The sequence below is a fragment of the Lepus europaeus genome, chromosome 5, assembly GCF_033115175.1.
Source record: "Lepus europaeus isolate LE1 chromosome 5, mLepTim1.pri, whole genome shotgun sequence".
Lineage (NCBI taxonomy): Eukaryota > Metazoa > Chordata > Mammalia > Lagomorpha > Leporidae > Lepus > Lepus europaeus.
The window spans coordinates 25,159,327-25,173,064 of record NC_084831.1 but is presented as its reverse complement, the minus strand read 5'-3'; the positions used below and the strand labels follow the sequence as shown (position 1 = coordinate 25,173,064).

Genomic DNA, 13,738 nt, shown 5'->3' with positions numbered 1-13,738 from the left:
CACTGTCCACTCTGCCTGTCTAAAAAAAAAAATATATATATATATGTATATATATACATATATATATAAACTACCTGTCAAATAAAAAATAAAATGTATCCACAAGGATTGTTGAGAAAATGGGAGTTCAATGTTCGTCCACCATGAATGCAAAGGCACCCTTGGTGATAAGTTAGCATGCACTCACTTCTCCACAGAGGTGTAAGTACAAAGTAGGTGGAAAAAATTTTGAAACTTCACAAGAATAAAGTGATTCGTAAAGTCACTATTTAAAAAAGAAAAAAGTACAAACCTGCAAGATAAATATTCCAAAAGCACATGACAAGCTTGTGAATCTCAGCTGGCTGCACACGTGATAAGTGCGTGGAAACAGACAAGGTCTGTACAAGAGCCCGAAGCCAGTCAGCCAGCTGCCAAGCCCTCTGATGGGGGCGGGGCTTCCTGGTCTACAGCGCGTCCACCACGTCTTCACACCCAGCTGGGAGGCAGTTGGCAAGGCTGCAAACTCCCGTTTTACAGATGAGAAAACTCAGAGGAAGAGACCTTCCCCAGGCTTTGTAGGGGGTTGGTAGCAGGGCTCTGAGCTGTCCCAGACAAGGGACCTCCTAGCAGCTCCCTACAGATCCACAGAAGACAGGGTTCAAACCTGCAAAAGACAGTTGGGCCTGAGGCCAGCATGGTGGCATGGCAGGTAAAGCCGCTACCTGCGGCGCCAGCATCCCATATAGGTGCCAATTCATGTCCCAGATGCTCCACCTCCAATCCAGCTCCCTGCCAATGCCTGGGAAAAGCGGCAGACGATGGCCAAGTGAAAAAAATGAGATGAATAAGGGCAACACACAAACAGGGTAGGGGCACAGAAGTAAACCCCAATGGCCAAAATCTCCTTTGTGAACAGAGACAAAAATCTGAGATGAAACCTCAGCTAACCAAATTCAAACGTATATTCAACAAGCTTCAGTGATCAATAATTGTAAATGGAAGGCAGGAAGAGCAAAGTCAATTACTGCCTTCGTCATAATACACAAAAAATGTAGATCTGTGATTCAAATATAAATTTCTCAGTCCATGTGAACAGCCTGTAGCATCCATATTTGATTAAAACTACAGAGAAAACAAAAACCATCCCATGATGAAGAGAGATTGTCTTCAGTAAGGTACTAACCCTAACTTCACGGAGCTGGGTGAGAAAGGCCGCACTTCAGAGCCAGAAGCAACCTTAATTAAGGCCCAGCACTTCATCTTCCGAGAGAAGCAAGGCTCAGAGAGCTTAAGTCACTTGGCTAAGGCTTCTCAGCTTGCGTTTGGCAGAGCCAGATCTCAAACTTGTGTCTTCTGATTCCAAGTCTGAAGCTTCTGCCAACGTTCCTGTGTTACCTATCATGAGAAACGCTGGCGACAGCTATTAGGAAAAAAAGGATCCACAAAGGTGTAATACATTGATGATGAAAGAAAACATTACATTGTACATAGCATGTTTGCCTGCCCGGGAAATCCAAAGGATGATTTTTAATGGAAGCCAATGAGCTTTGGCATCCAAGGTAGGTCTCAGCTGCAAAACCCAACAGTAACAAACGCATAAGTGACTAAACTTGCGGCTGGTGTTGTGGCGCAGCAGGTTAAACCACTGCCGGTTATGCCAGCATCCCATAGGAGAGCTGCTTTGAATCTCGGCTGCTCCACTTCCAATCCAGCTCCCTGTGAATGCACTTGCAAAGGCAGCAGATGATGGCCCAAGTTCTTGGGCTCCTGCACCCATGTGGGAGACCTGTATGAAGCTCCTGGCTCCTGGCTTCAACCTGCTCCAGCCCTGGCCATTGCAGCCATTTAGGAAGTGAACCAGTAGATGGAAGAGCTCTCTCTGTGTCTCCCTCTCTCTCTGTCATTCTGCCTTTCAAAGAAATAAGTAAATATCTGAAAAGAATTTTTTTAAATTACTAAATTCTTAGATGTATTTGGGCTACAATAATATCTATTCAAAGATAATCACCAAACCCTAATGGGAGGAATAAGATACATGAACTCCATTCTCTTTTAGCTGCAAACATTTAGTAAAGAAAAAAGAGAATTCTCCCAAATTAAGTAACTAAATAAACTATTACTACTGATGATATTTTTTCCTGAACCCTAGAAAAAAGGACTAAGTGCAGGGGGCTGACATTGTGATGCATCAGATTAAGCCACCACTTGGGATGCCCACATCCCACATCTGAGTGCCTGGTTCAAGTCCCGGCTACTCTATTTCCAATCCAGCTTCCTGCCAATGCACCCTCTTGGAGGTGGTAAATGGTGTCTCGAGTGCTTCAGTCCCTGCCACCCACATGGGAGGCCCAAAAGGAGTTCCAGGCTCCTGGCTTCAGACTGGCCCAGCCCTGGCTGTTGCAGGCATTTGAGAGTGAACCAGCAGATGGAAGATCTGTCTTTCCCCTTCTCTCTGACACTCTGTGCCTTTCCAATAAATAAATCTTTTGAAAAAAAAGAATAAACACTAGCCTCTCCAAGAATATTAATAAAGCAATAGCAGGCTCAATTTTTCTTAAATATTTGATTCACATGAAAGACTATTTATATCATATGTAAGATAAAAAGAATAAGAATAAAAGGCGTAACTGTGTACTTCCCACCTAGCTAAAGCAGCACACATTCCAGTATCTCTGAAACCCTTGCATGGCTGACCTCAAAGACACTGCTGTCCCTAACCCCTCCAGTAAGGAAAGGTAAGCACTATCCTGAATTTTATTTCCATTTTCTTTTTTTTAAAAGATTTATTTATTTTTATTTGAAAGAGTTACATAGAGAGAGAGAGAGGTCTTCCATCCGATGGTTCACTCCCCAATTGGCCGCAACGGCCAGAGTTGTGCTGATCCGAGCCAGGAGCCAGGAGCTTCTTCTGGGTCTCCCACATGGGTGCAGAGGCCTAAGGACCAGGGCCATCTTCCACTGCTCATAGGCCATAGCAGAGAGCTGGATCAGAAGAGGAGCAGCCTGGACTAGAACCAGTGCCCATATAGGATGCCGGTGCTTCAGGCCAGGGTGTTAACCTGCTGCGCCACAGCACCAGCCCCTATTTCCATTTTCTAAGAGATGATTTCTTTGTTTTCCATGAATGTACCCTAACCTGGAATAATATATTGTTTAGCTTTACACACTTTGTAGAAATTACAAATTTGTAGAAATTAAATGATAGAGTATGTCATCTTTCCTACTTGCTTTGTTGTGTTGAAAGTTGCATTACCAAGAGTCATCCAATCCATGCCTATAGTTCAAATTCACAATATGTTGCACAGAGTTCACTGTATGGAATAGTCCATAATTGGCCTATTACCCTGCCAATTCTCATTAAGATTGCTTCCAGTGTTTTACAGTGTAAAGATCGCTCCTGTGAATACTTATCTAGCTCCTCAAACACACACGCTAGGGGCTTCTTTGTGGCATACACCTAGGAACTTGCTGAAACATAGGGTGCCTAGGCTTAATTTTATCTGATACCCTCAACTTGTTTGACAAAGTAGGTATACCAACTCTCATCTAGCAATGTCTACACCATACCCTCATCTACATTATACTACTCTTCATTTTTGTGTAATCTAGTTGGTATAAAATGGAATCTTGATTTCATTTTAATTTGCATTTACTTGATTACCTGTGAGCACATTTTTACTTTCCATTTGGGTTTCCTCTTCTGTGAACTTCCTGGTAAAGTCTTTTGCTAATAATTCTATTGGGTTGCTTTTTCCTAATTTTCTTAAGATTCTTATAAGGAGAATTCAAAAAAGTTAGTGGGAAATAGAATTAAAAGTACGCTTGGGGCCAGCGCTGTGATGTAGCAGATAAAGCTGCCACCTGCAGTGCCAGCATCCCTTATGCTTGCCAGTTCAAGTCCCAGCTGCTCTACTTCCAATCCAGCTCTCTGCTATGGCCTGGGAAAGCAGTAGAAGATGGCCCAAGTCCTTGGGCCCCTGCACCCATGTGGGAGACCCAGAAGAAGCTCCTGGCTCCTGGCTTCAATCCATACAGCTCTGGCCGTTGCGGCCATCTGGGGAGTGAGCCAGCGGATGGAAGACCTCTCTTTCTCTCTCTCTCTCTCTCTCTCTCTCTCTCTCTCTCTCTCTCTCGGCCTCTCCTCTCTCTTTGTAACTCTGAATTTCAAATAAATAAATAAATTTTTAAAAAAGAAAAGTAAGCTTATTCTGGCACAAAGCAGTTTTGAAATTCATATATAATTTCTCATAATGTGCATTTTCATGAACTTTTTAAAGACATGGACTTCAAAATTGTTTAGCAACAAAATAAACTTATCATTTAGTTCCATTTTCTAGAAATCTTAAAGTATTCCCCCACTTTTTCTATTTTAAGATATTTTTCCCTGTTTCAAGGTCAAACAGAGATTCTCCTAAATCGGTTTCTGGAATTTATATTTGTAGAGGGTGTGAGTCAGGGATCTAATTTCATTTCTTGCATATTGACAACTGGTTGCCCAGCTTCAGCTATTGAACAATTCCTAATGACCTGCTGTGCAAACCTGAAGTTTTGGGGCAAGTGTTGTGGTACAGTAGGTTAAGCCACTGCTCAGAATGCCTGCACCCATGTCAGAGGGCCTGGTTTGAGTCCTGGCTACTTTACACTTTTGATACAGCTTCCTGCTAATGCATCTGGGAGACAGCAGATGATGGCTTAAGTCCTTGGGTCCCTGCCAACCATGTGGGAGGCCAAAATGGAGTTCCTGACTCCTGGCAAAGACCTAGGTTTTGAAGGCATTTGGAGAGTGAACCAGCAGATAGAAGGTCAATCTCCCTCTCTCTCTCCCTCTCCCTCTCCCTCTCCCTCTCCCTCTCCCTCTCTCTCTCCCCCTTCAAATAAATAAATCTTAAAAAAAAATTAAAAAAAAAACTTAGGGGGCCAGCACCGTGGCATACTAGGTTGATCTTCTGCCTGTGGCACTGGCATCCCATATGGGTGCTGGTTCGAGTCCTGGTTTCTCCTCTTCCAATTCAGCTTTCTGCTATGGCCTTGGAAAGCAGTAGAAGATGGTTCAAGTGCTTGGGACCCTGAACCCATATGGGAGGCCTGGAAGAAGCTCTTGGCTCCTGGCTTCAGATCGGCTCAGCTCCAGCTGTTGAGGCCATTTGGGGAGTGAACCAGTGGATGGAAGATCTCTCTCTCTCTCTCTCTCCTTCCCTCCCTCCCTCCCTCCTTTCCTCCCTCCCTCTTTCCCTCTCTCTCTGTCTTTCCCTCTCACTATCTATGACTCTACCTCTCAAATAAATAAATACAATCTTAAAAAAAACAAAACAAAAAACTCAAGTTCCCAGATATGTGTGGCTTTCTGTGCTCACAATGAAGTGTCAATGTGTGTTTTTTCTATTCCATGATTCAGTCCTGGTCAGAAGGATAGGACTAGGAACTTCTCCATGTCTTAGAGGTATTCACTGTGTTGGTATACGGCAGTCTCTTTGCATTTCTGTAGCATCAGCTGCGATGTCGCCTCTTTCATCTGTAATTCTGTTTGAGGCTTCTCTTTTCTCTTAGTCTAGACCCCTACATGTAAGTGCTAACGCAACACCTTCCAAACCCAGGCACATTTTTAAAGCACAAATACTGGCCAGCGTCGTGGCTCACTAGGCTAATCCTCCACCTGCAGTGCTGGCATCCTGGGTTCTAGTCCCGGTCGGGGTGCCAGATTCTGTTCCGGTTGCTCCTCTTCCAGGCCAGCTCTCTGCTGTGGCCCGGGAAGGCAGTGGAGGATGGCCCAGGTGTTTGGACCCTGCACCTGCATGGGAGACCAGGAGAAGCACCTGGCTCCTGGCTTCGGATTGGCGAGGCACCGGCCATAGCAGCCATTTGGGGGGTAAACCAATGGAAGGAAGACCTTTCTCTCTGTCTCTCTCTCTCTCTCTCTCTCTCTCTCTCTCTCACTGTCTGACTCTGCCTGTCAAAAAAAAAAAAAAGGCACAAATACTAGAATAAGCAGGATGGCACCAGTCTTCCCTCCATGTGAAGCAGGGTGACTGGAGCTTCCACCCTGAATTTTGCACCCCAAGATTCCCACAAAACTCCCATGGCACCTGCTCCCTCTGTCTCTATCTGCACCGAGCCACGCTGTGCATTTATGAACGAGTGGCACACGCTTTAAACTGCATCTTTACACCCAAAACATGTCATTTTAGACCACACAATAAACACTTAAAATGTTTATATAATAAAAGCCCACCCAACATGCAGTATTTGAAGAAAACCATGTGCTCACAATGTATCAGTTTAAAGAAATTAAAACAATGTGTTGTATGGTACTTTAGAAAAAAAGGGGATCTATATACAAAATGTTTATATTTATTTTACAGTTTAGGGCTAAAATTCCTCCAGTAGGCACTCTGTTTCTATAAGAAAAAACCCTTACATATTAATAAAAAGGGAATATAGATGCTGCAGGGCACAAAAGGGAGACAAATTTCCGCACTGTTCATCACAGCACACTTTGTCAAGACACACGATTGTGTGTGGAAACGTCTATGGGAAAATAACAAAGAACCACAAAGCTAGAATAAACCAACAGATTGAAAAATAGATTTGGATTCAATAGTATATTAAGTGGCTGGCGCCGTGGCTTAACAGGCTAATCCTCTGCCTTGCGGCGCTGGCACACCGGGTTCTAGTCCCGGTTGGGGCGCCGGATTCTATCCCGGTTGCCCCTCTTCCAGGCCAGCTCTCTGCTATGGCCCGGGAAGGCAGTGGAGGATGGCCCAAGTCCTTGGCCCCTGCACCCGCATGGGAGACCAGGAGAAGCACCTGGCTCCTGGCTTTGGATCAGCGAGATGCGCCGGCCGCAGCAGCCATTGGAGGGTGAACCAACGGCAAAATGGAAGACCTTTCTCTCTGTCTCTCTCTCTCACTATCCACTCTGCCTGTCAAAAAAAAAATAGTATATTAAGTGCACACACATCCTTATGCAAACCAGTCTCTGTTAGACTTCATGACCTCCCAAATTAGGTGAACAGAGGATTTCAAAGGTTTTGACACTGAAGCCAAAGGGAATAAAACAACAAAGGAACAACATGTTTTCACCACGTCAAAGACCTACAAATGAAGGAAGTATTGAGAAAAACTTCAGATAAACTAGCAACACAACAGAGGGCGTAGCTAGCAATGCCTGTGAGCCTGCTGCGAAATGGGCACAGCTGGTCACCAGATATTCATGGGAGCTTTTGGGAAAACCACCTGGCATATATACCATAAGGCCAGGAAATGCTCCCAGCTTCTCACCCAGTCCTCCTAGTGCAGACTCAGCCTAAGAATGAATGTGCTTTCCACGAGTGCCTGGAGCCAGGTCTGCAGATCAGCAGCGCGCATCCTAGGCAGAGGGCATAGTCAGGGAAGCATGAGTGAGAACACAAACAGCAATGGCCCAACACTCAGTGACAGAGCAATTTTATAAGGAGGCAGTCATTTTGTAGACGTGCAGGGAAGAGCTTTGTCCCTGGCACCAGACGGATAATCAAAGATGAGCAAGACGTGAATCCCAGCCCCAAGGGGCTCACGGTCTGTGTGTGGTTCACAAGCACTACTCCTTGTTAACCATGGGACTTTGGGCAACACACTTCACCTCTTTAAGCCTCTGTCTTCTCATCTGTGAGTAGCATAGTAGTATCTACCTCACAGGAGTACTGCACCGTACGTGCACAACGACTTCAGCTGCCACCAGTGTGTGTGTGACATTCAAAACCGTGCACCACTGCGCGTGTGAGGTGAAAAAGGAGGGGACGTGAGGGGCGAATGGGTAGAGCTGTGCTAGGGGACTCAAGTTCCCAGATATGTGTGGCTTTCTGTGCTCACAATGAAGTGTCAATGTGTGTTTTTTCTATTCCATGATTCAGTCCTGGTCAGAAGGATAGGACTAGGAACTTCTCCATGTCTTAGAGGTATTCACTGTGTTGGTATACGGCAGTCTCTTTGCATTTCTGTAGCATCAGCTGCGATGTCACCTCTTTCATCTGTAATTCTGTTTGAGGCTTCTCTTTTCTCTTAGTCTAGACCCCTACGTGTAAGTGCTAACACAACACCTTCCAAACCCAGGCACATCTTTTAAAGCACAAATACTTGTGTTTTATCCTTTTTGAAAAGTCCCTTTAAATTTTATGTTGCTTGTGATGCCAGCATTGTGTTATAGTAGGTAAAGCCATTGCCTGTGACCCTGGCATCCCATATGGGCAACAGCTCATGTCCTGGCTACTCCACTTCCAAGCCAGCTCACTGCTAATGAGCTGGGAAAAGCAGCAGAAGACAGCCCAAGTGTTTGAGCCCCTGCCACCCACAGGGGAGACAGAGATGAAGCTCCTGGCTTTGGTCTGGCCATTGTGGCCATCTGAAGAGTGAACCAGCAGATGGAAGATCTCTTTCTCTCTCTCTCTCTCTCTCCCTCTCTAACTCTGATTTCCAAAAATAAATGAATAAATCTTTAAAAATAAATAAGATAAAATTTTATGTTGTTGATATAATATCTAAAAATAGATTATTGTAAAATTTAAGAGTGGGAATTCAAGAGGGAGGGGGAGGAAGGGTTGGAGCATGGGTTTGAGGGAAGGTGGGGGGAAGGCCACTGTGTTCCTAAATCTGTATATATGAAATATATGAAACTTGTATAACTTAAATAAAACTAAAGATTTATTTATTTATTTGAAAGGCAGAGTGACACAGAGAAAGAGCTCTTCCATTCATTGGTTCACTCCCTAAAAGCCTTCAACATCCAGGGCTGGGCCAGGCTGAAGCCAGGAGCCAGGAACTCCTTCCAGGTTCCCGACATAGGTGGCAGGGCCTGAAGTACTTTGGCCATCATCTGCTGTTTCCCAAGGGCATTGGCAGGGAGCTGATTGGAAGCAGGGTAGCCAGGACTCGGACCAACACTCCAATGTGGGATACAAGTGTCCCAAGTGTGGGGTTAATCTACTGCACCACAACATCTGCCCCTGCTTATTTAATGTTTAAAAATCAGCTCAAGTCCAACATATACTAAGCACCTGCTGTGTACCAAGTTGTGTTCTGGGGAAGCAGATGTGAACAGTTCTTGCTCCCCAGGTCTCACAGCATAGTGGATGATGGATCCATTCGTAAGTCATTCAACAAGTCTTTGTTGAGCACCTGCCATCCCTGGCACACAGTGCCACAGGCTGGGAACTCCGAGGGAACAAATTGGAGAAGGCAGTGACCCTCCCAGAGCCTACCTGCCCGTGGGGAGAGCAGACTCTGAGCAAGCAAACGAAACAAACAAGAGAATTTCAGACGATGACACGCTATGAAGAAACTAAACAGGTGACCAAATGATCTGGAAGGTGAGAGAGATGAGGCAGTAAGATGATAAGGATGCTTCTTACTAAGAGGAAAACGAAGCCAAGACTTCTCCTGAAGAAAGTTCATCTAGAAACTCATTGGGAATCTGTTCAAGAAAAAAAAGTCCCAGGCTCTGGGCAACCCGCTCAACAGCACCCAGGGGGAACCCCGGAGACGGCCACCAGCAGAGCCCAGCACGCAGGCAAGTGCAGGACAGCAGCCCAGTGTCGTCGGCAGATGGGCTGCCAGAAACAGGTTGCAAGGCCAAGGGACGGTGGCGATGCTGGCAGGTGGAGAGGGAGGCACTGCAGCCAAGTGCACTGAGTGGACCTTCTTGGGTTCCTGATTTAAGCAAATCAAGTATAGAAACCTTTTATGAGGGGCCGGCGCCGTGGCGTAGCAGGTGAAGCCGCCGCCTGCAGTGCTGGCATCCCCTATGGGCACTGGTTCGAGTCCCAGCTGCCAGCTCTCTGCTATGGCCTGGGAAAGCAGTAGAGGATGACCCAGGTCCTTGGGCCCCTGCACCTGCGTGGGAGACCAGGAAGAAGCTCCTGGCTCCTGGCTTTGGATCGGCACAGCTCCGGCCATTGTGGCCATTTGGGGAGTGCACCAGGGGATAGAAGACCTTTCTCTCTCTCTCCCCCTCTCTCTCACTCTGCAGCTCTGCCTTTCAAATAAACAAAACTTTTTTTTTTAAAAGGAATCCATTTATGAGACGCTCAGGGATCTCTGGACACTGCCAGTGTGATGAGAGATACTAGGGACTTGTTAACTTGGCTAGTGGTGCTGTGGGGTTTTGTTCAAAGTCCTTGTCTTTTAGAAATATGTACATGAAAAATATTTCTGAAAAAATAAAAATGCCGGTATTTGCTCTGTATGTTCCTGATGGTGTTGTTGTAACTTGTGGACCAACCCGACCCCCTCTCTCCCTCCCTCCCTCCCTCCCTCTCTCTCTCTCTCTCTCTCTCACACACACACACACACAGACACACACACGTCTATCCCACGAGTTTCTATTTCCCAGGCACAGACAATTCTCACTCACCCCCTGTCCCTGCAGGCCCCTGCTCAGACATTTGTTGAATTTTAGAAAATAAGAAATACAAAAAAAGGGTCAACCGAGGTTCAACAATAAGAAGTAAACCCTGAGCCACGATTATGCTTCTCACAACTTTTTACACTTGGGGTCTAAACACCAACTCCCTGGAGGGAAGAGCAGGGGTGCAAAGTTTGCATGGCCAGCAGGTGGGGACCCTGGCTGGGACCCCCACCCAGCCAGGCTGAGCGCCCCGGACACACACTCCCACTTGTAGTACGTGTGCCGTCAGCCGCACGATCTCTGCCTCTCACAGCAGCGTCCAGAGGTGGGACTGCGCAGGCCCCAGAGAGAGTCCGTGACATCCGGTGCCGAAGTCAGGAATGCTGACCAGAGATCAGACCAAGCGGGCACCCGGGGCTGGGCCGTGGCAATGGCTGGAGCCACAGTCCTGCTCTTCTGCAGGGTGCGTGAAGGGAAGAGAGCAGGTGGCAGGCGGGGGACGAGTCTCTGGGGACAGCTGCTGCCCGTTCCCCTCTCCATACAGGAAGTGGGGTGTGAGCGGCCACAGGAACACAGGCCACACCCATGTGTCAGGGTGGAAACGTCTGGATTTCTCAGCCAGCATGAGGCTTCCTCAGACAAGCGGACATAGCCACACTTAAGGTCGGGACCTGGAGCCACCAAGCAGGTCCACATCTACGTGGGTTCCGGGAGGAGGGAAGCAGGGGGGAGTCCCCCCACCTGCAGCCAGATAAGGGGCCAAAGAGAAGCTGATGTTCAAGGTCCCCCTGATTGGGTCTTGAGAAATAAGATGGAGTGGGAGGAAAGGGGAAAAGCACAGTGAGCACTCACAAGGGTCTAGGTGCTGCTCAGGAGGGGGGCGGGGCGCTCCGACGGAGGCCCAGAGCTGTGTCTGCCGTGGACGCTGCAGAGGCCCTGGGCTGACTCAGCAGGCTGGGAGGGATGCTTGTTGTCTGTTCCTGCATCCCTGTTGCTATGGAAACACTCAACACAGGCATTTCCCTCGGGGCTGGAATCGGAGATGTGTGTCCAGATACACTCCCAGCGCACAAACCAGGAAGACAGACGGGCAACCCAACCGGAGTGAGACGGGTTGAAATATTACAAGGTCATCAAAAAGCACATTGTCACAAAAAAAGAAGCAGAAGGCACTTTTGTCAAAGAACAGGAAAAAGGCACAGAAATAGCAACACCTCACACAATGACAAAGGCAGGTCACAAAGCCATGTGAGACCAATGTTATGGGGGGGAAAGTCTAATACATTTTTTTTTTTTTGACAGGCAGAGTGGATAGTGAGAGAGAGAGAGAGACAGAGACAGAGACAGAGAGAAAGGTCTTCCTTTTGCCCTTGGTTCACCCTCCAATGGCCGCCACGGCCAGCGCACTGTGGCCAGCACACCGCGCTGATCCGAAGCCAGGAGCCAGGTGCTTCTCCTGGTCTCCCATGGGGTGCAGGGCCCAAGCACTTGGGCCATCCTCCACTGCCCTCTCGGGCCACAGCAGAGAGCTGGCCTGGAAGAGAAGCAACCGGGACAGAATCCAGCACCCCGACCAGGACTAGAACCCGGTGTGCCAGCGCCGCTAGGTGGAGGATTAGCCTATTGAGCCGCGGCACCAGCCCAATCTAATACATTTTAAAAACACAAAAAGATAGAATGCTCAAAGTCTGCGTGGAGTGGTGATGGGTGGGACCCTTTCCAACTTTGTTGTCCATTTTCCACAATGAGTATGTTGTACTTTTAACAAATCAGTAAAACACAACCAGTGTGGCTCACACACACACACACACACGCAGAGGCACACAACTGAAGACAGCCCCACGTGCGGGCAGCTCACCTTCTGTAAGATGGGGGTTGGGCAGACGCTGTCAAACAGGACTGAGTTGAAGATCCCGTACACGCCCTCGGCAAGGTGGTACACGATGGTCTTGGGGGTAGAGCCATTTTCCTCTGCGGGGTGGAGGGCGGGGGACAGCGGTCAGGGGCAGCACAAGCTGGATGGGAGGGGGCTGGGCGTGGGGAGCTGGCCCAACTGTGGCCTCAGCAAGGGTGACAGATCTGCGCAACCACAGGGCGGGTCCTTCTTCAACCACCGGGTGGGTCTCGCTCCAGGAGCCACCACAGCCTTGTCCTGTCACTGACCCCCAGCCTTAGGAGGGTTCACAGCCACGCTGGGAACACTCACCCTGCAGCGGGGCAACCCTGCCCGGGACACGGTCCCCCGCCTGCACCTGAGCCCCAAGCTGCCCCAGAAAAGGCAGAAAGAGTAGCCCCGCCCCGAATCTGAGACCCCAAGGGGTTTAGCCATTTGCACAGAGGCACACAATAGGGAGGGGATGTGCTGAAGGAGAGCCAGGTGTCCTGGCCAGAGACAATGCTCTAGCTCTATAAAGGAAGCCGCGGGAACACCATCCTACACCCACACACAGGACGGCCTCCCTGAGCCCCCCACCCAGCACATGCATTCCCCCTGGGGAAGAACACACAGCACTCAGCCTCCCCTGCCTGAGGGTCCTGCAGTGGGGAGGGGGGAAAGCCCCAAGCTCAGAGTCCCTTTCCCCTCCCTGGGAACGGATCCATCTGGAAGGTCAAGAGAAGAGCATGGATGTGCTCAGTGTTGGCCCAGCAGCTCTGCGTCAGCCCAGCCTGAACTTGAACTCCAGCACTGCCTTGATCAGCCCTGTGACCTTGGCCCAGTGACCCAGTCTCTCTGCCCACATCCGTCATCTGTAATATTGCCATTAGTCATTTTCATTATGTCTTGAGAAGCCCTTGGAGAGGAGACAGGTGTGGGGTCAAACGCAGGCCTTACCACTTACTCGCTATTAAGCAATTCACTTGCATTCCCTCTGGCTCTCAGTTCCCTCATCTGTAAAATGGGGTCAACAAAGCATCCATTCTCCCCCTAAGGCTCTTTGGAGCCCAGTCTCAACATAAGAACATGCCTAGGAAAAAAGACGCCAGCTATGCATCGTGGGGATGGGGGAAGTTGATTGCAAGTTTCGATAGAGCAAGGACCCCTTCTCCTCGTCCTCCCAACCCCCGTCACTGGACCTAGAAACCAGACCCTGCTCAGCCAGCCACCGTCCCTGCTTCAAGGGTGACCGGGGGCTCCACTGCCCACCTGGCACCTACCCTCCCTGCCGGGCTGGTCCAGGAGAACCTCCTTCTTGGCGATGATGCTGACAGCCACAGTGAAGGCCGAGGTTACATAGTAGCGGCCCAGCTCGGCAAGGACGTCCACACCGCAGCCCTCTGGGAAGTACAGGTCCAAGGCTGAGCTGATCACAGTAGCAATCTGGTGGGATGGGGGCGGGGCACAGTTACGGGTTTCGGAGGGGGGCTTTCTGCTCAAGA

General features: G+C 48.6%; 1 protein-coding gene across 2 annotated transcripts in view; it reads right to left on the bottom strand.

Moving 5' to 3' along the window:
• The window catches only part of AZIN2 (antizyme inhibitor 2), a 35,392-nt gene that overhangs the window by 6,001 nt on the left and 15,653 nt on the right, over positions 1-13,738 (bottom strand). For both annotated transcript variants that reach the window (XM_062193235.1, XM_062193236.1), the window contains exons 8-9: positions 13,517-13,679; positions 12,219-12,331 (exon numbers count right to left, since the gene is read on the bottom strand). In XM_062193235.1, coding sequence (XP_062049219.1) covers positions 12,219-12,331; positions 13,517-13,679 — 276 coding nt within the window. The remainder of the gene's footprint in view (positions 1-12,218; positions 12,332-13,516; positions 13,680-13,738) is intronic.